Source organism: Coturnix japonica, chromosome 4 (genome assembly GCF_054131305.1).
Source record: "Coturnix japonica strain WE chromosome 4, WE-NBRP24, whole genome shotgun sequence".
Lineage (NCBI taxonomy): Eukaryota > Metazoa > Chordata > Aves > Galliformes > Phasianidae > Coturnix > Coturnix japonica.
In genome coordinates, this window is record NC_140666.1 from 66,739,076 (window position 1) to 66,762,296 (window position 23,221).

The 23,221-nt window shown below is 37.7% G+C and overlaps 1 protein-coding gene across 3 annotated transcripts in view; it reads right to left on the minus strand.

The window, feature by feature from the left end:
* Positions 1 to 4,002: 4,002 nt before the first annotated feature.
* Positions 4,003 to 23,221, minus strand: part of TRMT9B (tRNA methyltransferase 9B (putative)) — a 92,198-nt gene continuing 72,979 nt past the window's right edge. For 2 of the 3 annotated variants that reach the window (XM_015862233.3, XM_015862235.3), the window contains 3 exons: positions 10,815 to 10,969; positions 8,242 to 8,415; positions 4,003 to 5,340 (listed from right to left, as the gene is read on the minus strand). In XM_015862233.3, the coding sequence (XP_015717719.2) occupies positions 4,304 to 5,340; positions 8,242 to 8,415; positions 10,815 to 10,968 (1,365 nt within the window). In that variant the 5' untranslated portion in view covers position 10,969 and the 3' untranslated portion in view covers positions 4,003 to 4,303. Of the gene's footprint in view, positions 5,341 to 8,241; positions 8,416 to 10,814; positions 10,970 to 21,107; positions 21,271 to 23,221 lie in introns of those variants that run through there. The other variant, XM_015862232.3, reaches the window with a different exon arrangement.

Here is a 23,221-nt window from a genome sequence, read left to right on the forward strand (position 1 = left end):
TGGAAAGCATCATCATAAATGCAGATTAAAGGGTAAACAATGAAAAATACATAGAAGAAAATGCTCAGAAAGAATAAAACAAATGAGGTTAGAAAGTAACAGAAATGAAATTATTAGGAATTATGGAGCCTTTGGAAATTAGTCAGTTAAGGGTGCTGCACAATCCCTTGCATCTGAATGCAAAATACTAAACATATTTACAACTGTAGTAGCATACCAAACATCTAGAAATTCATTGTAGAATCATCATAGAATCTTTTGAGTTGAAAAGGACCCTTAAAGGCCATTTAGTCCAACTGCCCTGCAATGAACAGGGACACCTACAGCTAGAACCGGTTGCTCAGAGCCCAGTCCAGTCTGACCTTGAATGTCTTCAGGGATGGGACATCCACCACCTCTCTGTGTGGCCTGTTTCAGTGCCTCACCACCCTGACCGGAAAAAACTTCTTCCTCATACCCATTCTAAACTTGGACAGTTTGAAACAGTTTCCTCTCTGCACATGCAGCGAAGAGAGCAGACGGACATCAATTAGACCCTCTGGAAATTATAAATATCTAGCAGTGCCAACTGTGCTTTCTCTGCCATGACTGCTCTCACCTTTGCCATTCCCCTTCAATTCTCTGCATTCTTCCTATCTTTGCTCTTTTTCTTTAGCCCCTCTCAACTCTGCATCAAATGTCATTCATTCCTTTCACAGGGACCGATCCATATCCAACTACAACTACATTTGTTACCAATACCCCATCTGTATTTATACGACTTCCCCATAATCTAAATGCTACATGCTCTGTACTAAAATCCAAAAGGCCACATGATCTGTTCTACCAGATATACTCACCTGAATGGTGCTTAATTATTTCTAGGTCCTTTGTCACTTCTATGATAAATTTATCAGCATAATAAGAAGTGATCAGTATAATTGTAAAAGCACAATTGATGATCACTTTAACTGTAAAAACACTTTTAATTGAGCATAGCTGTAATTCCACCTGGAAACTGAAAAATTTTAATTACATTGTTTTTTTCTATTCTGATTTAAATTGGTGCAAAAAAACTGTGAATAAATCCAAAGAAATATTTTGATATTTTCTTATGCCACAGTGCTTAGTCATGGAGCACAGTAAACAGCTCAGAAGGGGCTCAGAAATGAGGCTCAGTAGCAGATAATCCTTCTGGACCATCAGCTACACCCTTTTCTATCATCAGCATGACACATAGTACTGATGTGGCTGAAAATTACTTTTCGTCACCTTTATTTACCTACTTCAAATAAGCACCTTTATGGCGAGGTTGACTTTGGAAGTCTAAAGTAAAGACAGACGTCTGGCTTCATATAAAATCAGGCTGCTCACCTGCTCTGCATTGTGTTACGTGGTCTCACTGAGCAAATAGCACTAAGCGTCTTTTCAAAAACACTGATCAAGAACTTACCCATACACAGTTTCCAGTGGCTAATGTATTTATTAACTAATCCTAAAGCACAGAAGTTCTGTATGGTATCATATTTTATCCAAGTAAGATTTATTTTCTGTCAATTACTAGTTAATAGTAATAGATAATAGGTTCTATGTACAGACAAAGAATTGATTACAGAGCAGTACCTAAGCATGGCTGTGATCAGTAGGTTGGAAGATAAAATCATGGGTATCTGCCAGAATTAATACACTAAAAAAATAGGAAATGATGAATGCATAGGGTAGATACAAAACTGTATATTTTTAACATTGACATACTTCATTTTCATGGAACACTAAAATAGCTGCAACTCCAGTCAAAGGGCTGAGCAAGGAAATGGGTAGACCAATGGGTTCAACACAGTGTCAACACCAAGAGAACCCCACAGACATATGAATGCAGCTCATTATGGCAGGGATGTTACAGGCTTAGAGGCTTAGAGCCACCATCTCTCTTCAGAATCCACCAGTGCGGTTTGTTTAAAAAGTTCTGCTGGTATAGAATACACAGCTCTTCATTCAGCATGACTGCATGAGTGACATAAGTCACTCAAGGATAAATGTGTGCCAGAAAAAGATCTGCTGGCATACTTACAGCTTTCATACCTCACCTGTTCTTTAAATGTTCCTATATAATGAGCTTGGAAGAAGGTAAATTAGTCGTCATTAGCAGGAAATAAAAATAAAAAGATTTTTCTGCACTTCTAGTATAAATATTCTATGTGTTAAAAAAAAAAAAAAAAAAAAGGACAAAATGCCATTTATTAAAGATTACAATTGTATTAGTCTTTCAGAAATAGATCTGTTCTATTGCATCTATTTTATCGCAGTTGTGCCTTCTGATTACGGTTGGTAACAGTTAACACAGTAGCAGCATTTGTTCAGCCAGTTCAGACCAACAATGATTTCAGTAAATTAAATTGTAAAAAAACAGGGCATGTACTCTTGTGTAATCAAGACATCTCCATGTACCACTTATGAGCAGATGTACTAAGGTCAGTAGCAGATTTGATACTGGCAAAACCAGGGTGGCAATTTTGCCTCTAAATCAGGCAAGAAATACAACACATTTGCCTTTAACCTTACAGCAACCAGATCTTGTAGACTAGGCATCACTGAGAATGCAGGGGAAACTGTTTTTTTTTTTTATTTATTCATTCATTTGTCATAAAGTTTTCAAGAGATTCACACTTTTAATGAATATTTTAATGTATGTATAATGAAGTTTCAGCATGCTGGACCTTAGGAAAAAACTTTCAAGATTGGATATAGGATGATAAATAACATATCTCATTCCTACACAGGGCCCAAATTCCAGGGGTGCTGAACATTCCCTAAAATATTTGTCTGGAAGAAACTGAGTTTGGTTCTAACTCCTCAGGCTCCTCCAGAAATTCTCAGGCAATGAGGTAAGCCTTACTGGTCAGACATGACAACATTGCAGATGAGGTGTGAAGCTGTTCACGACCCTCATGGGCCATGCAATTCACTATCACAGGCATCTATGCAATGTGCTACAGAAATGGGAGATGGAGGATGTGGTTGGAGCAACCCCTGTGCAGAGAGCAGCTGGACCCAGTCACATAGGGAATATTGCCTGTGCTCTGAGGTAAGGCTCAGACACAGAGGAATAATATTTCAGAAGTTTCAGGTGGATAGTTTTTATTTTCAAAAGGCAGTAGGGAATGCAAGGATTTGCCTCTGGCACTTGGTAGAGACCTGGGAAAGATAAAGTACAAGGATCCCAAACTAAGAGGAAGACAAAGATGATTCTTCTACAGGCAGAATCCATCCAAGTCAAAATCCAATCCAAAACCCATCTACTTACTCAACATAGACTGGAAAAGTTGTATTTTAGATACAAAATTTGACTTGTATCCTCTTCCCATCTATATTGTTTAACACGCCGTTTAGTATATATTCTCATGTCAGTGAATGAGGAGAGTTAATATGACAGCTGACTGGATGTGCACTGGGATCTTATTAATCATACCAAGTGTTATTTATCTTAGCTACCCAAGGTTTAAAAAAAAAGAGATATGCATCTCAAATATTTGATATTTTATAACCTCTAACTAGTACTGATACTCCTGCCAATCCCTCTGACTTCTATATACATATAACCAGTGAAAACCTGCACCACCAGAAATTAAAGTGAGGGCCAACATGCAGAACCTAACTTACAACTGAGGCACAAACTGAATTCTTTTCAAAACAAAAATCCAAAGTGCTGTTCAAAATTCATCCTGCCATTTGTTATGAAATACCAGTCACAAACAACAGAAGATGCTGAGCTTGCTCTGTACTTAGTATTGCCCACTAACAACTCTACTCCAAACTAAGTAGCACCAGGACCATGCTTGCTCCCAGTTCTGCAGCATGCACTCAAGCAGCATACACTGAAGTGTTTCGCAAAATGTGTCTATGTCTCTATTCATCTGACTTTAAGAATAGGGAACAATGTCATATATTTTAAGCATTTCAAGAACGAAACCTAAATGTCCAACTGAAAGGATATTTCTCATAAAAGATGTCCTGATCCTTTCCTTGTCTTATAAAAAAGTTTTATTTTTCAATAGAAAAGTATATTTAAAAACACAATTGTTTGCCAAAAGCAATATAAAACTCTCCATTTTTAATTTCATAAAAGTTTAACAAAACATAAATATTGTTTGCCACTTACATTCCTATATGCAGGCTTTGCATTAGATATTTACATATGTAATAAACTCAGGAATGAATGGAACATGACTACAAGGGATTCAAATTCCATGTCACACTGTACAACCACAGGAACAAGAAGCAGCTTAAAATCCTCAGTCAATACATTGTTTTGTCCTGTTTACAGCTATTGTTCTCTTTTCTCTGCAATAATGCACCAATTTCCATGGTCATAGCAGGAAGAGACTATCAGAAGCTCAGGCACATTCTCTTCTATCAATGAGCACAGCTCCCCTTCCCGAAAAACATGATAATAACGCATGAAGGCTTTTGTATCCAGTGTGTCATCACTTTGATCCCCAACAGACACTGCTGAATCCAAAGCAGAGTCAGTAGAGTCAGTTGTTGAAGTTCTTTTGAAAAACTTGCTGGCATTAGACTTAACAGCATCATCTTTATTACAGCTGCAGCTGTGGTCCTTGTCTTCCACTGGGCCATTTATAAATGCAGCTTCTTCATCCTTGCTCTGAGCTGCACTTTGGTGTCCTCCATTTAAACTCAAATCCTTCAGTGCATGTATGGCTTGTGACCATGGCAGTTTTTTGATGGGTGAGCTTTCTACAAACACATCATCATCATCTAAACACTGCTCTTTCAGCAGTGTCCTGTGATGACCCAAATCCAAACTGCAGTGTCGCGACTGCTGAATGGGCACAGTACTATTTGTCCATTCTCCTTCGTTCTTCAGAGGCTTCAGCTTTTCCGATTGCTTTCTGAGGGCTGATTCATCGAGGGATTTGGAGAAAAACCATGAGCGGAAAGATCTTCCGAGAGCGCTGTAAAACCTATTTTCTTCTTCAGAAATTTTCATGCAGCAGGCTCTGGATAAGCAATGGTCCGTACTGTGGGGATGTTTTGAATCATTTTCTGGTTGCAGATTGGTTTGGTAGCTGTAATCAGAGCTCAGTACCTCTGCAGGGTATATATCCTGGCTTTTTACTGCATGCACAAACTCTCCCTTATCTCCAGATTGATTCGATTCTGAAAAATGCCGTGAGCACAAGGCCTTGTTCCAGGGAACAAATACATCTTGTTTCTCAAAGCGACGATTCTTTTGTTCCATAGCCCAAACATAAACCATCATCTGGCCTCCAGGCATCAGTACTCTCGCCATTTCCTTTATTGCTTTGATTCTTCTTTGTTTAGTTGAGAAATGATGGATCACTATGAAAAAGGAAAGACATTATATATTGAATATGAGTAAGAGCAGAGCATTTTTTTATTCAACTTGTTCTATGTGTTTAATCATTTTAGTTGCCATATCACAGTCATTACCCACTGCAAGTCAGCAATGTTGCAGAATTTACTGATACTGCAGCACAAGTTTACCTCTTTTATGTTCACATTCAATGGATAAAAACAGGCAAATCCCAAAGTACATTCATCTGATCACAAAACAGAGTTCTGAGGTAAGTCAGGCACATAGAGTTTCTGTTTCTCTGCATTACCCATGAAAGAAAACAGTATGACTAGCTATCACAAAAATGCATGGTCTTTGGTTGAGTTAGGTAATATTAAGTTTGACGTTAGAGTTTGGAACACACTTGAGATTTATTTTAACAGGTAACGTAAATTCTTTTTATCATGTAACAAATATAGCAAAAAATAATATTGCTGAAAAGTTTTTCATGTCAGTGTGATTTCAGGAAAGCTAGTCAGAAAAATTAAACAGAAATATTTTCCATTGTGCTAATTCTGTAGAAAAGCATTTCCTTTACAGAAAGTTTATTTGTAGGAAGCAAGATGAGTAGTGTATCAGCCTCTATTTTCCCTCCTACAAAAGGTATTGAAAAAAAAAAAAAAAATCCTTTGTCAAAATAAAATTATTGATCACTATGGTTGAATTTTATTTCCAGGATAATTTCCAGATTTCACTGTAACAATAAAATGAAGCTGTGTTTCAAGATTTCTGCATTGTTTATAGATTCTGGCTCACCTAAAGGAACAATTTTAATAGCTGGAGAATAGCTATCAGCTGTTTGCTCTCTAAACGCTCAAAAACATTAACTTGAACTGAGATCGGTCATACTGTTGAGGTTGTTCTTTATATCACCAGATTGCGAGATGTGATTCAAATCAACGACATATGGACTGATTTCACAATTCTGTTCAGATGGGCCTGTAAGAAGCTACTTCACATAAATATTCAGTCTACTAATGTACCAGAATATATATGTTCTCAGCTGAAGTCATCTTCATACCTTCAAAAAAATTAGATTATGTGTGCTGCTTGACAGTAGCCAATTGTTGTAGAAAGATTATTTCAACATTGCAGTTATGAAAGATGTGACCAGATAGCTCAGATTTCATTCTTAATGATGATTACATTGCCAAGGTGAAAATGAACATTTAACCATAGACCAATGAAGACTCTCTTGGCAGTCAATATGAACTACGCCCTCAGAAGCATCTGACAGAAAACTCTGAGCAGAGTTTTCTATATGGTCAATGTTTTGTTTTTTTCCAGCTCCTCCTAACTGGAAAAAAAACAAACAAAAAACAAAACAAAACTAAAAGACACTATTTAATAAGATGGGGAGAAAGAAACTGATATTTTCTCTCATAATGGAGATAGGTTATACATCACCACTGAACCTCCTGTAAAATGGTATCAAACTGACAGCATAAGTATGTGAGCTTCGTTCACCAGAATAAAGAATAAAGGGCTAATCAGCAAGCGCTATCTAAGCAATTCATTCAACAGATTAAATATTCTTTGTGGTTAGAATTACATAATCATTCTGGTTCCTCTACAGAAATAGAAATCCTATAAAGAGGAGTGTACCAGCAAAGCCAAGAAGAGTATTTGATTCTGCACATAAATACTTGCCATTATCTGGAATGGGATAAAAACCACTTTATTTAGAATTAGATGGACACAGACGTATCATGTCCCTGTTCAGGAGGAATTAAAATCCATTACTGTTGAAAGTACAAAAATACCACATGAACTTTTAATCTTGTCAGGCCTTTAATTGGTATAAATATTTAATAGGTTGGCTATCCTATAAAGTCAGATGATCTGACAGCATTGAAATTATGCCTCAAGAACTGATATTTGGATAGACCTGACAACTATATAGTTAATACAAAGGCAAATAAATATACATATCAGTCACATATTGGTCAAAATGTCGTGCTTACAAATAATATATATTTTAAAACATCTTTCAGTCATTGACCATGTACTGTTGATTACTATCAACAATAATTTTCCAATTTTATATTTTTTCTCATGCAGTGAAACAGCCTGAAAGAAGCTCAAGCCAGCACTGAGTTAAAAACCTCAACTGTAACTGAGTATTCCACTTCATCCACCCTTTTCCAGGTTTTGTTTCTCAAATTATGAGCAATATTTTCAAAAAGAGAAATCAGAGGAAAGAAGATGTTAAGCTTCTTTACTCAGACAATGGGCATTTAATAGTTCTGAATTTTGATTTTGTGTCTATTCAAAGATAAATTTGTTTTCCTAATACATAAGTTTCAAGTTCTTGCTTTCTAATGAGTTTTCTTTCCATTTCAATGTATTTGTCAGTCTCTGAAGGAAGAAATAAACGCGTATCTTGACCATGTAATGTGTTTAAACTACAAGAGGCCACATTTATATGTTTCCTTCCAGTACCTGAAGGAGACCTAAAGGAAAGCTGGAGATTTGAGCAGCCTAATCGAGAGGGAAGCATCCCTGTTTATAGCAGGAGTTTGGAACCAGATGACCTCAAAGATTCTTCCAATTCAAGCCGTTCTATGATTCATTCTATGATTCTATATTAATTTTTACTTGTTTAAAGTCCGTATTGGAAAGAAATCTTTTCTTCACAGAGTCATCAAGACCACATATTTAAAAAAAAATAAAAAATGATCCACACATTTCCCTGGTCTACAGCACATTTTTGTAACAGACATAATTGTTTTTTAACTTTTATTACATTAATTTCAGTGATATGTGCTGTGATTCTTAGGGAACTTTTTGAAAACAAATTTAACTGAAGCAAAGACACCCAGAAAGAAAATGAACAATAGAAATATGTTTTTGCAGTGAGACAGAATGAGTGTATGTTATCTTACCTCCGATAGAAATGACTGCATTGAAGCACTGGTCCCTGAAGGGAAGGTTAAGGTTGTCACAAACTAGAACTTCTTCACCTCTCTTCCTTGCGATTTCTACCAGTGGTCCACAGTAATCACAGCCAAGGTTGTACACCTGACTGTTGACACTGAGGTACTTTCCAGTTCCACAACCTAAAGAAAAGAATACTCCTTACTAGATTAAAAGCTGTATATTATCAACACTGTCTGTTCCTCCCAAACCAATGAAAATAACAGGGAGTGAGGTGAGTTTTCTTTTCAAGTTCTAAGGTTTCCTGAAAATGTGTGTTTGCTTCTACTAGCCTAACTTCTGCACAATTCATTTGGGCTGTTTGAAATTATTTGTTCACACCATTAAGTATGTAACAGTACAACTATCACCAGTAAAAATACTAATTACATAACCTTGTTCAAGACTAGGCTACATGCAGTTTACTGGGGAAGAAAGCTACATGCAGGTGGGAGGAGGAATGAGTGGTCCTCTGCAGCCACTACTGCATAATCTTACAGCAATGTCTTTTTAGTGACCTACATTAAATCTCTTTGCCAAATACTTCCCTTGTCTCTGCTAAATACCCCACTCCAGCATATCTAGAGGGAGCCCAGGAGAAGGAAGAACCCTTTGGCCCAGACTCAGCCAGAAGGTTCTCTGACTCTATGGCAGAGGAAAGGATTTATCTGCAAGAAATCCCAAACCATATCTCTAACTGGCACAAGGCAGGGAGGAACATTTCAACTTGAGATAGAGACTTGACAATAATTGATCCCTAACAATTCTTGCCACACTGAGGGCATGTTCTCTTTCTGCCTTTGTTCTGTTGCACTGTAACACATGTGAATGTAATGAACAGTTCCAGAACACGTTCCACATAAAAGTATGTCTACTAAAAGACTGTGCTATACTAAGTTGAATTTTTTCAGAGTGTCCACCACTACCACATACGTAACAAGCACTTTTCAAAATTAGATTAGAAAACATTCACTGTAGTTACAGGTCAGTAGTGAAAAATAATTTCTGGAAGTTGACAGCCAGGCAACAGGGTAGCAGCTTGGCAAAGAGACCTGTCTCTGTACTGGTAATTCAATTTAAAGGCCTGGAGTTATCTTTAGAAACGTCACTGCTTCTTGCAGCACTGCTGCTGTCATTGATGTTAATGTGCACCATTATCTGGAGAGACAGCACAGAAACTGCTGGAGAAGAGCACAACATTTCCGTACTGAAAAAACAGCAAAATCAAGCATTTTGGTAGAAGGAACACATTAAGTCAAATGTGTATTCATTTAGAAGATTCAGTTGCTACATGCGTGTTTTTTAGTGGAGTGCTTTTTAATCACAGTGTTTTCTGAAGTACATGGTCTGCTCTGGAATGAAGCCATAGAGTGATAACACTGCCAGTACTCTAAAAATCTACATTTGCAGGAGATTCACTTTTAAATGAGTCATCAGGAGGGTGGATTCCTTCATGAAGCTGTTAACTACAGCCACGCTATTGCCATTTATTCTGATGAATGAACAATAATAAGGCAATTATACAAAATGATATTTCATTCTGTTGCTGTTATCATGCCTCGTGGCAAATAAAAATATTTTAATAAAAGTTGGTATTAAACAGAAAATATATATATATCAATTGAACATCTTATTTTGAACATGTTGATGCAACTGTGCAGCCCTCCTCTCAAAATGTCTGCTAAAAATAAACACTGCTGTCAGATTCCTGTAGGTCTTATTAAATACTTAAAGAGGAGGTACCCTGTGTGCCTTGATGGGAATACTTCTATTGGCAGCTGTAAGCATTTGCTTTCTGTCCAGATGCTTCACTAACATTTAAATTATTTCAGCTGTAACTGTAACAGGGTGATCTTAATGTTTCAGCCATAGTCATGACATTTGCTGATAAAGCCTCAAAGAACTTCAGCAAAGGTTTCGATGACCTTTATTGATGTTACAAAAATTTTTGGCTGAGAAATACCATGTTAAGCCAACTGTCAAATGAGTGGATGCTATAGCATATTTCCTGAGATTATTAGTGAAAATGGTGCAGATGTATAAAAGATATATATCAAAAATAATACAAGCCTAGCTTTTTTTGAGGACTGCTTGACATCATAGAACTGTACATTATCTTTTGATTATGGTAGACAAAATCTTCAGATATTTTTCTCTGACAGGATCAGGCAGATACAGAATTTAGTTTGTACAATTACTACGCTGTGCTGCGTAAATGCATTTTACCAGCCTAAGAAATGATGAAAATCCAATGATGCAAGGGTGCAACTAGTTTGCGATGATGCTGTGTATAGGACTGAATTTATAACACAAACACAAGCCAAACCTAAGGACCTGGTAAACCTTACAATATCTGCAAGTGCAATAGAAAATCAAGACATAAACTAAACATGTAGGCACATGACATCTAATATGGTTTTAAAACAATTTTAAAACAATCTCTAAATAAATAAAGGTTTTTCTCCAGGAAATATGTGTGATTAATACATAAACTACTAAAGTTTATGGACAATATTTCATGCTGTCCCAGGGAATGGCTTACCTATGTCAGCAACGAGACTGCCAGGCTTTTGCTCCAACAGAAAGTTTCTCACACGAGGCCACGCTTTGCTCTGCAGATCATTAAAGTAGGCAGCTGTATTTTCATACACGCTATGCACGTGCTGCTTTTCTAGCTGGGTAGCCTCATGTTCCATCCTGAAAATATAATGAAGATTATATACAGTGAAACATGAACTGCTGTAGGCTCTATTTTATAGACATGTATAATTCCTGAACTTGTAAGCTTGTTTTTATAAAATCATTACGAACATCTAATAGCCATCATATTTATAAAACACTTTTTAATCGAAGGATGGTTCTTTTCATAAATGTCAATAAAAACGTTTGAATTTATCATCTTCCTTCAGGAGCATTATGTAACTGCATGTACTGTTCAACAATAAGCACATTCCTCAGAAATTTGACCTGTGCAGTAAAAGCTTATCTGCTGCTGAAACAGTGCATGTACTCGGCAGGAGCAGAGAACCAGGAAGTTAAGAAAAGACTCTTCAGCATGTAGACAGGCAAGCTCTTATTATGGTCTTTTTTTAAAAATAGCCTGGACCCTGAAACTGAAGTCCATAGACAGTTATCAGATGGCTGAGATTTGCAGGGGAAAAAAATAAATAAATCAGGATTTCTCTACTCTTGCTTAACCATCTTCATTTCATCCAAAATCACACTCCAACAAACACTATCTTCTTAATTTAGTAAATGGGAATTAACTCCAGTGAGCACAAAGGAAGTATTTATGCGCTTTACATTAAGTGTATGTGAACGCTTACAAGAGTAGTGTAAAAGATCTTATCCACCTCGCCAGCTTTATGTTCTCTGCTATGTCAGGCCAAATTGTCCCAGTGGTCTATTTGGACTGTACCTATGTACTAACTCTCTATATACTGCCTATTTAATAGCTCTCTTTGAAACATTTATGCTCAATGTCTTTACAACTTCTATTTTCATTTTTCTGGCCTGATCCACAGTTTTCTTTTATGATGCATTAGCTGAGGTTTTACTAGCGAAATACATACATGTATGTGTGTGGTTTTATATATGTATATATAAATATACGTGAAAAAAATCAGTGACAGAATAGCAAATTCCCAGTAGCCAAAACTTCAGTGTTACCCTGAGGAGAATAAAACCATTACAGACTGAAAAGAAAAGCAGATACTATTGGAAATACAGACTTGAAATGATACCTCATGTGCCAGAAGTAACTCAGAGTTTTTCTTGGATTTCAAGTTATGTTGTCAAATGGGATGGGGTAATTGGAGGAATTTCAAGTAATTACTTCTTAAAATCTGAAGCTCACTCCTTTTTTTCTTATTTGACTCTTAAATAAAACAGATCATGTTTCATGTTTGCAGTTATCTTTCTTCTCTACCTTGAAATGTACTTTATTGTCTTCTTCAATTGCCCAGAAATCCTCTATTTATACACAGAAATTCCCAAGACTATCAATTATTTATCTCCTTTTGTCATTTTGTATGCTTCTTGCTATAGTTTGTATTTCATGTTTGGTTACTATGTGGTTCAGTGTTTACAAGTGTTTTTATCTTTCTACTTGAAGCTGTTTGCTCAGCCTTTGCAGTTCCTAAAAAGAAAAAAAAAAAAAAAAAAAAGCAGTGGAGAATGTTTTCAACAATTCATAGTGATTTCCAAATGCTATGGAAATTTCAGTTCATGACAACTACAGAAATAGCTGCCTGAACTGAAGCTTAATTTCAATATGCTAAACACAAAAGCCAACCTGGACTTGACATAGAAAATGGCAAGAAGTTCCCTATAGATGCAATATTCTACTACATATTTCGTGAAACTTTATTTAATCTCAATGTAGGCTGAAATTCAGCTTTGTTTTCTACAGAATCACAAGCCCATTACATTTTTGCCTTAACTTTCTCATTCACTGAGACTGCTACTGAGTCTTCTATACTGGACACGTGAGAGAGTATCACAGCACTGTATTAGAGGTTATTATTTTTGTATACATTTCATAAACACTATCAAGATAACAACTTGTCAGTAATCTTAGGATAGCAGTAGTCTACCAAAATCCAAATTATTTCATTTACCATTTTATTGCAATTTTCATTCCTGTTATTACATATATTTTGCAGACATTTAAGTCACATGATGAAATCAGACTTGCCAATTTGACTTTCCAGTCAAAGCCCTTAACTGCATGAGGCTTCACTTTGCAGCACAGCAGGGAAACACCCTAGAAACAAACCTCTGCATTTCACTGTTTACAGAAGGCAAGAAACCTGTGGAGACAGACTTGGCCTACAGCTGTACAGCTGTATTAGACAACTTTAATGTCACTGAAGACATAAAACTTAGAATTACCTAACTTTGCAAGCCAGTGACAGTACCTCAGTTTTTCTTTGTAAACAAAACCAATCATTTCAACCTTTTTGCCTTAAAAACATCAGACAGAGCCCCTGTGGCACATAAATGGTAGAAATTGTTCAGTTCATCCAAATCCTATATTGTGACTTTCAGGATGATGGGAACATCTGTTTTGCAAAGGAGGTAATGAAAATGTAAGATTTCCAGAAATCCCACTGCTTCAGCATCTGCTCTACTCAGGTTACCTGTAAGTTATCCAATGAGCTAGAAAAGAGCAGAAGAAGGTGATCATTGGGCATGCTTTCCTCACTCTAAGTTCTGTATTTTCTTGTGTGGTAGCTCATACAGCTGCCAAAGAGCACTTGCAGAGACTAGGTGCAAGAGTATGAAGGATACTGTGAACTGACAGCCAGTTGCTCAGTGATTGTGGGAAGTCCCCAACACAGGGAAACAGCTCTAGAAACATGGGACTCCAACAAACTGTTTGGATAACAAATGAAGAGTAGGAATTGCTCCTCTGCCAGTGCCTCCTGCTTCATCTGTTTGCCTGCAAGACTACAACAAGCACTTGCGTGTATGATCTATGAAGTGAAAGTAATAGATGGAAGCTGCAGCGTAGTTCTTGTTGATCTTGTGGGGAAATGAATTGTAAGCCCATCGCATGGAACTGTGGCATACGAGCAAAAATGACAGAAAGTAACAGGTTCTTTCACTCTTTCCTACAGATATGGTTTGTTTTTCTTTATTAAAACAAATACAAGCAAAATAATAATAATAAAAGTACTAAAAAATGACAGCTTCACAAGGTTTAGAAATAACTGTACTAACATACCATTTATTTTTATAGCTACACATCTCTCTAAAAGTTTTCTGAGTCCAAGGGAATCTACTTTCTTTCTTTCCCATTAATATTTTGAAACCGTTTAAGCAATTGACTTTTCAAGGGTAAGGAAAGTCATGCTGCTTGGACTTGTTCTATCAGTGCTGAAGTGATAAATGCATTTAACTATGTGACCTTGAAATGAAAACACAGAAAATTAATAATCCCAGCTTACAACATTCATTTTAAAAAGTTGGAATTTTCTTTTCCTAGGATTTTTGTTTGGTTGGTTGGTTTGGTTTTTTTTTTGGGGGGGTAGATTAGAAGTGATTTGGCTAATTGTCAAAACAGTTGTTTTCCCTCAGATACAAGGGGTGCCCTAACGTTGAAATGCAGTAGGCAGTGTTCAGTCCAAAAACTCTGTCATTCACTTCAAGTTCCATTTAAACCAAAGATTTTCACATCATCCTCTGTCTACCTTACATGTTATTTCACCACCACTATTTTAAACTGACACATAACACTGTGAAGTCTTCAACTGGCTCACGCTCAGTTCTTCCCATGACTGCCTCTATGTCCAGGCCAGTCACAATATCCAGAACATGTTACAAACTTTTTGTCAGTGGCCTCTCAGAAGCATCCTGTGATTTCCACACTAATCATCGAATCCTGCATCCCTCCTATTTCTCTTCAAATCAATTGCTCTTGATTAATTTGAGCCACAGGCTTTCCTTTACTTTTCTCTCTTGCAGATGTCTATTTTCTCTAACTCTCTGATGAACAGCAGGAACTTACCCAATTCAGCCTGAGTGTCAGATATGAAATATTTCAGTCTCTTAATGAGGACTCCTCTTATCTAAGCTCTTCAAACACCAATGGGAATTCTCAATCCCATTTTGGATTAAGAGACCTCCTACTTCAAAGATCTGTGAAATTCAGCACAGTTGTCTCTTCATGTTGCTACAGCAACACAAATCTTGGTTACGCATACAACTGCAGCTATGGATGTAATAATTTAAATCATAACTTTAAATATAGAACAGTATAACCACAAGGGCGGATCTATTTCCCACACTGCTCTGCTCTCCAGCAATAACCAGAGCAGCTATAGCCAATAATAACTGGGTAAAGAGTGAGAAAGTCCTACTGATTTCTGTGCCCCCACCTACAGGACAGGGAGAACCGTCCATAATGGTAAGCAGTACTTCCAGTCAACCACCAACTTGCTTACAACTTACCAGTCTTTTCATTCAAATATAAGTAGTGATGGAAAAGCTACATGTGCAGCCAATGGTAAGAAGCAACTGCAAAACATCGTAACACTCCTTCTAAAAACCCGACCTTTGTCAGAGCTCTGCCCACCTTTAAGATTGATTTTATAAAGCACAGTAATAATGTCCATTCTGATTTACAGTGTTTTATTTCATTAATAAAGGCAGCAAATAGGAGTGTGATTTTAGATATGAATCATTAAGTAAAACATCCTTACGAGTAAATAAAGGATAATGAGACAGAATAAAAAGAATCCTGCTGTGAATTGTTAAACTAGATGCAATCCAAGTTAAGCAAAAGGATACAGCAGAACACAGTTTTCTTAAGGCTAACAACTCTGGTAATTAAGTTCACCCACGCATGAACAGCAACAGTCCCATGAAAATGCACAGTGTGAAATCAGAGCAAAAGGAAGGCCATGCAGTGTGTTTAAAACCTCGCTGAACTGAACTCCTGATTCAGTAGCATTGTTCCAGTAAAATCTGTCAAACTGAACTGAAAAACAAAGACTTGAGACAAGCTTAGAATCACTGAATGCTCAGTGTGAAGCTAGAATTTTAAAGTAACTTCATTAATTGAAATAAAATCACTATAATCATACTTTTTTTCTTATTGCTAAATAGAATCTTGCTCTTACGAAAGACTAAAAGCAGAGAAAATGTCCTTTCAAGGTCCTGAACTAAAGTTTATGACTCAAATTCCCACTATTCCAAATGGCAGCCATTCACCAGCACATTTATTTTCTGTTAGTTTTATTCTCCAGTAAACACCTAGTACTATTCACATACTATTCTTTGATCATTTAATATTTCCCTTGCAATTCTGCATCTAGGGTCATAATGTACACAGCTGAAAGGTTGCACTGTAAGCAGATTTATTTCATTAGGTACAAGCTCCATTCTTTAGATAAGTAACATTCAGCGAAGACAACAATGCACAAATACAAATCCTTTGCTATTTATAATGCTGAAAGAAGGAGCATAATCATGCAAAAGTCCTATTAAATGTCAGTCCATCTTTCCTACTACAGGAAAATACACATCCCATCTCCAGGCAAAGAAGGTACCTTCCTACAAGGTCCTCAAAAAGTCAAAAATCCCTGATGCTAGACATGCTCTGATGTAATCTTCAGACCTTCCAGGGCACATCGATATACATCATGCTCCCCATCTGGAAAGCGCAGTCTCTCTTGCCTATGGCAACCCAGCTTTTCAGCAGCCACAGACCAAAGTAATAGGAACAGTAAGAAAAAAAAAGGGTTAAACTAGAGGGAAAACAGCTGATAAAAGAATTGTAGCTTGAAAAGTGAATCTTGGAATCATTTTTAGTTCGCTGTAATTCTGCAGTGCCATGTCAAGCCTGTATTATTTTACTGAGGAGGTAAAGTGCCAACTGCCTTGAAAGCTCTCTTTGCTTATGGATGTATCTGTCCATGTTTAGCTATGAAACAGAAGCATGTCAGCTATCTCTCCTGTAGCAATAAATGTGGACAGAAGTCCATATTTTTACAAGTAACCAATACAACAATCCGCATAATCCATACCTGTTAAGTTTACATTAATGACCTGCAAAACACATAGGTTGCAAAAGCTAGGTGCCAATGGGATTTTCTAGGCAAATCTACTGCTCCTTAGCCTTTTCATACTGATTCAGCAGTAAGAAATTACTGGGAAAGCAGTGAAAAAAAAAAAGCTGTTTTCCACAGAAAAGAGCAGACAAAAAATAGTGGGCTTAAACTACAGCAAGGAAGATACAAGTGAGACATTTAAAAAGCAATGAGAAGGACAGAAAAGAACTGAAGATTATTCTAGTGTGTGGGTCATGGAGCCATGAATAAGTTCTTAAAAATATAAGTTAGCCAAGCATCTGTCAAGAAACACATTAATGTAGTTGATACAGCTTTGGAGGAGACAGATAGATGCCCCAACATTAAGCTTTGTGAGTCTGTGTGTCTATGAATTTAAGAATATAACTTGAATTTTTCAATTTATAAGCAATATTTCAGTTAACTGATATTGAAGAAAGAAAGAAAGAAAGAAAGAAAGAAAGAAAGAAAGAAAGAAAGAAAGAAAGAAAGAAAGAAAGAAAGAAAGAAAGAAAGAAAGAAAGAGAGAAAGAACAATAATTAAAAGCTGAAAGTATGTTTCACATGTATTTACTACTCTAACATGGAGGTTGATTTTGAAGCTAAATTACTAAGGATAATAAGCTAATTTCCCCTTGGAGACAGTTATAGTTACAGTTGGTTTGTTTCTTAAGAGCTCTACATCAATACCTCAAGGCCCTTGTACTACACTACATACAAGCTTTAAAGTGTAGTAAAATTTTCTTCTTGGTCAGTGTAATATCTCATGTACTTTTAAAGTTATCTTGTCTCCTGTCCCTTATTTACCAGCAATTAACCAAGTGTTAAATATTTAATATTTTTCACCCTTTCTGATGAATCAATCTCGGTGGTCTTTTATGAGTATTGTTGTCATTCTGTCTCCTATCCGTATGTCTCTATTCTTTGTACCAAGCTATATTTGCAACATTTGATTCCCTAATGTCATCCTATAGTTCTGGAATTACAGTCTTTTAAATTCCTTATGTTTCCTCGGGATTTGAGTTTCCAAATGGATTAGTTTTAATTTATGCAGTATAATTTTCCTTTTTCTCCCATTCATAATGCTCATCACCATTGGTATTTAAATTGTTCTTGCTGTTACATACAAAGCCTCTCAAATTAAAACAATTTTACAAACCAATTTAAGTAAGACATTCCATTACTCAGAGATACATCTTCTGCTGAATCTTAATATCTTAGTGACAGAAAGATAAGCAGCACATTTCCAAACTAGATCCCCAACTAAGGCCATCAATGGTTACCTTTGATCCTAAAATTAAATTTAAATACGGCAAAATCAATTACAGTAATTACAGAATTGCTATGTGGATTCATTCAACATTTTTTAATAAACTGCTCCTGATAATTGCTAGTTTATTATAGCTGAAAGTATGATTTCATATGTTCAAATATTCATATTCAGTATACAAATGTATTCAGTGTTCACAATGCTGTCTTAAATAAAGTTTCAAAATAAAAGGTCTTGTGGCAGAAAGAGTTTTAGGCATTAAGTTATTCTTAGCTCATGACCATCAGAATGAAAGCAAAGACAGCACCACAGTTGTTGTTTTTTTTACCATAACACTCAAAAATCTGACTGATGATTGCTTACTGCATCCCCCATTCCCCCATAAGGTGCCTGGGCACTGTTGCAGACATGGGCTCTTCCACTAGTAGCTGTAGTGGGCTGGGCAGTGTGAAGGCTTAGCGTCCCGCCACCAAAACCCCTACACAAGAGCCTTCGTTTTCATATCTGCCCAGAGTTTCTTCCAGAATATTTTTCCATTTTAAAGGCTTTCTGTTATAACAAACAAGGTAGGTTTTACCTACCTTGGTGCTTCTCTATCTGAATGCAGAGAAAGGCCTTTACACTACGCATTTTTTCCTATTCGACATGTAAAGGAAATGCTGTGGTGATCCCCGAGGGAGCTGAAATTCCCTATACACACACTGGCAAAGTTTTCCATTAGGAAAATATTTGAATATCATTGTCTTTATAGGTGCAAAAGACTTATTTATTTATTTAGGAAACTATTCTATGATGGAAAACAAGAGTTAATATCTACAAAAAAACAGTGTAACACCATTAGAAATATTTTCTTATAAGAACTTCTGTCTTCAAATAAGTGATTTTTCTGAAATGACTACATGGGTATATTAATATACAAATATTCAAAAATAGATGTTTTTCAGTTACAAAGCACAAACCGAAATATACAATGCCTGGCCTAAATAAATCATGTCTGAAGTTTTCCAGGAGAAAACAAAACAAAACAAAACATGGAGGACTCTGTCCATGAATTTCAGTCAGTTACATAAGGCCAAGCTATGAATTGAATATTTCCTCAATTTTTCAATAATTAGAATTCTTTTCTCCCAGCAATTCTCTTAATACCTTTGTCTCCTGTTATGAAGGTACATAAATAAGTTTTATAAAGAGCTACTGTTTCCACTAAGTATTTTTTAACAAAAGGAGTTCATTTTTCATTTTAAAAATGATTTAAATTGACTTGGTAAGCATAGAAAAGTAAGAAGTATTTTTTCAATCCCTACAAATTAGAGAGCCATGCAGACCTCCAGCCATGGTTTTCTGCCACACAGGATTATTCTCTACCTAATATTAGCTATAAGCATGCCCACATAGATCCTGCTACTGCAAAGACACAGACAGTTGCTTAACTTTTTGCACCACAGCCATCTCGCTGATCTCAGGTATGTTATTAACAATGGCTGAAGGTAGGAATGTGCAAATAACTTTCTGCAGAACTGAGCCTCGTGCTGTTTGTGCCGTCCCATATTATTCTTCTGGGTCATCCATCCAGAATGGATGGCAGGATACCCGCAAACCAGAACGTTTGCATGGGAAGTGTTTGTCATCTGACTCAGGGCTGATTTCAATCTTTACAGACTTCATAACTTCAGGCACAGATTTATGTTTGTCTCAGAAAATGCTGAAGAGTGACTTTTCTTCATACCAAATTCAGTTTAGTAGTATATGTATATTTGACAGTGTTTTACCCCTTTGAACATCTCCTTGCCAGAGGCAATATTAAAATGCAGAGCCACAGCTACCTGCATGTGCCTATTTTTCCCAAAACACACTTCTCTGTAAGCTACACAATAGCAGCGCCACAGAAACATCTCAGTGTACAGTCCATTACGAAAACACAATGTGTGAGTGAAAACAGTAAACAAAAATGCACTCCATCAGAGAGGCAGGCACTTTATAAATAGCATATAGGCAGACATACATATAGCAATACACTGGATTAAAAATAAATTACCAAAATGAAACCCGATCCCCCCATTGGCTCTATTACAGGGCATTAAAAAGTCCTTAGAGGACCCTCTTGGTTGCTCAGGCAGAAACTGCTGCACATTTTCCTTATCTCTTTTTCAAGTTTCATGCTCAAAATCACAAACTCCAGAAGCACACATCACCCAAGCAGTTCCATCATCAGGGAATGTCATCCTGTGCACCACAACCACACAGCTGTATTGATGGAAGAATTCTGCTCCTTCCGTCCTTGCCAAAGAGCAGGAGTGGATGACCCGAGCACCCGCTGCTCCCACCATCACTCAGTAGGAATGAAACCCTTCTACAAACATTCAGTAAACATGGAACACTCAGCAACAGTGAGGTCTCTGTGTGCATTTACAAAGGCAATGTTTAGGTATTTTGAATATTCTGGGAGAGGAAAATATGTTAAACTATTATGACTCAGAATTGCTCGAGATCATTGCTTAGGACCGTTTGCCAATTCAGAGTGCATACTTCATTTTTAATTAGCCATGCAATCACAGAGAAACTTGTTATTTCTGTTGTAAATTCCCTGCACGTCTCCTAAAAACTACCCTTCCCAAGTGCTGCTGCCAAGCCCAGCACCAGCAGCTCTGCTAGATGCTAAGGCTGCCTGCACCGCGGCCCCGCTCCGTTACACGGGGAGCATGGAGGGTGGAGGGAGAAGTTAAATCTCAAAATCTAGAAATCCGTTCGTCCCAGGGAGGGTCAGCAGCTCGGCGAGCCGAGGGTCACCTCCGTTCTCCAACACAGAGCTGCCAGCATCAGGGCGCTATTTTGCTATTTTTCATTTTTAATTTTTCGGCTTTTATATTATTAATTTTTTTTCCTCCACCCTCCCTTCCCTTCCCCCAAAAGCCAGCCCTCGGGGCGAAGGGGGATGAGAGCGGGGATGCCCGTGCTCCGAGCATCTCACCCGGCGGCCCGCCCCGCTCCTTACCTGCACCAGCGGGGCGGCGGCGGCTGCATCCCGGCGCGGAGGCGGCGCTTGGCCGTGCCGTGCCGGGCCGTGCCAAGGGGGGGCCCTCGGCGGAGGGGAGAGAGGAGGGCTTGGCCCTCTGCTGAGGCCCCCCCTTTCCCTCTCTCCTCGGCACGGCCCCGATCCCCCTTCCCCGCCCCCCTGAATGCCAAATGTTAACTCTTTTCCTTACCCCCGTCGCATCCTGCAAAGGAGGAAGGGGAGGATGAATGCTGCTGGAGCTGCTGGTGGGGAGAGAGGGAAGCTTCCAGGGAGGAGGGGGGATTAACCCTCGTGTAGAGGTTAAGCTCGCACTGACCTTTGTGGGTGCCTGCCAGGTTTTGCAGCACGAGTGTCCTCCCAGAGTTTGTGATGGGAGCTGGAAAATGGCAGGTTGTTTCTATAGTTTCACACGTTTAGCCATATTTGTCAGAATAGTGAGCGGGGACCCCAAGAGTTTTAGGGCTGCATAAACACAGACCATAATTTGTCCTGTTCCAGGAACTTATAGTTTACATATGAAGTTACAGATAAATACAGAAAGAAGCATGAAGAAGCAACACAAACTCATGTTACAGGCACAGAACTCAGCACAGCATCACACTGTTGGCACCGGAGGTGCTGAACTATTAAATGTCTTTTGTGGCCTCAAATCAGCTTTGAAGGTACCGGGAGACAGGATTAAAAGGGACTAGTGGGAACATGACTGTGTATCAATAGGGTTCTCAAAACTGCTGAAGTGACTCAAGAACATGTATTGCTTTTAGTCTGACAAGCCCACCTAAAGCAAAAAACAACAGTAATACTGGAAGAGAAGAACAGGCTGAGAAAAACTACACTGGAGACATATGAAGCTAATATCCTGTTAAATATATCAAAGCCCTGGAGAAATGCTGAAGCCCTTGATCTTTATTATGAAGACATCCAACTGTCAGAGCTATTGGCCAAATCACAATTAACCTTCTTAACTTCTTCAAAGAGCTTTGACTGATTTATAAGACACAGCTGAGCTTTACAAAGATTGTGTTGACATGTATCCTGTTATTCCATCCTTCCACATGCGTCTGCTAATTTTGTGCTGTAACGCGGTGTCAGCTAATTGACTGGTACAAACAAACAAGGGTCTGATATTCCCTAGCGCTCTCAGAGACCTTTTCTTTTTTCTCTTTTTTTCTTGTAAGATGCCATTAGATCTGCTGCATTTCTGTCCTCGGGTACCAAAGCTGATTCCAGGAAAAGGCTGCATAGTCCAGCACCTCCAGTAACTTCATACCTAAGTTTCCTAAAAAAATCACTAAAGCGTGAATACCATCTGGTCCAAGTTATGTATTGACGCCATCATTGGCTTGTTTTAAAATCGCCTCAGCTTGGAAAAATCCGCCTCTTAGAAAAAGATTCTGATGTAGACTCTCCTGAAACTCTGTGGTGAATTCACTCAGCCTTTCCCTTAGGACCTAATCTTTTTTGGACACTGTACAGGCAAGATAGACAGTCCTATAAACTCTGGCAGACTTCCTGCTTCGGATGCATTTGAATCATATGACAATCATGTAGCCTAATGGGCTTTGGCAAAAAAAAAAAAAAAAACAAACCAAAAAAAACCCCAAAAAACAGAAAAAAAAAAGCAAAAGCAACCAGACAGGTACTATAGACTCAGCATGATTTACAAATTTATGCAGAATAAAAATAGAATACTTTTTCCTTTGAAGTGCTAGGCATCTGTAACTGTATAATAAATTGCTCTCCTTAACAACTCCTCCTCTCTAAACAATTAAAAGACCTCATCAAAAACAATTTTTCAGTATTAAAAAAAGATTTAGGTCACTAAATTAAGTGACTAAATTTTGGGAAAGCCAGAAGGCTACCCATGAAACCTTAATTCAGCCCTCTTGTGCGTGCACGTTCTAACTCTGTACTTAATTATGAGCTTGTCTGCAGAACACCAGGCTTCATTTGGAGCATTTGAAATTATGTAGTGGCAAGCATGTGAGACTGACTAATTAGGTCTCCTCCTGTGCTTCATCCATTTATTCCTTTGCTTTCTAGGGTCTCTTTTCTGCTTATCACTTGCATTTCTCATGTGGAAACTCTTGTTT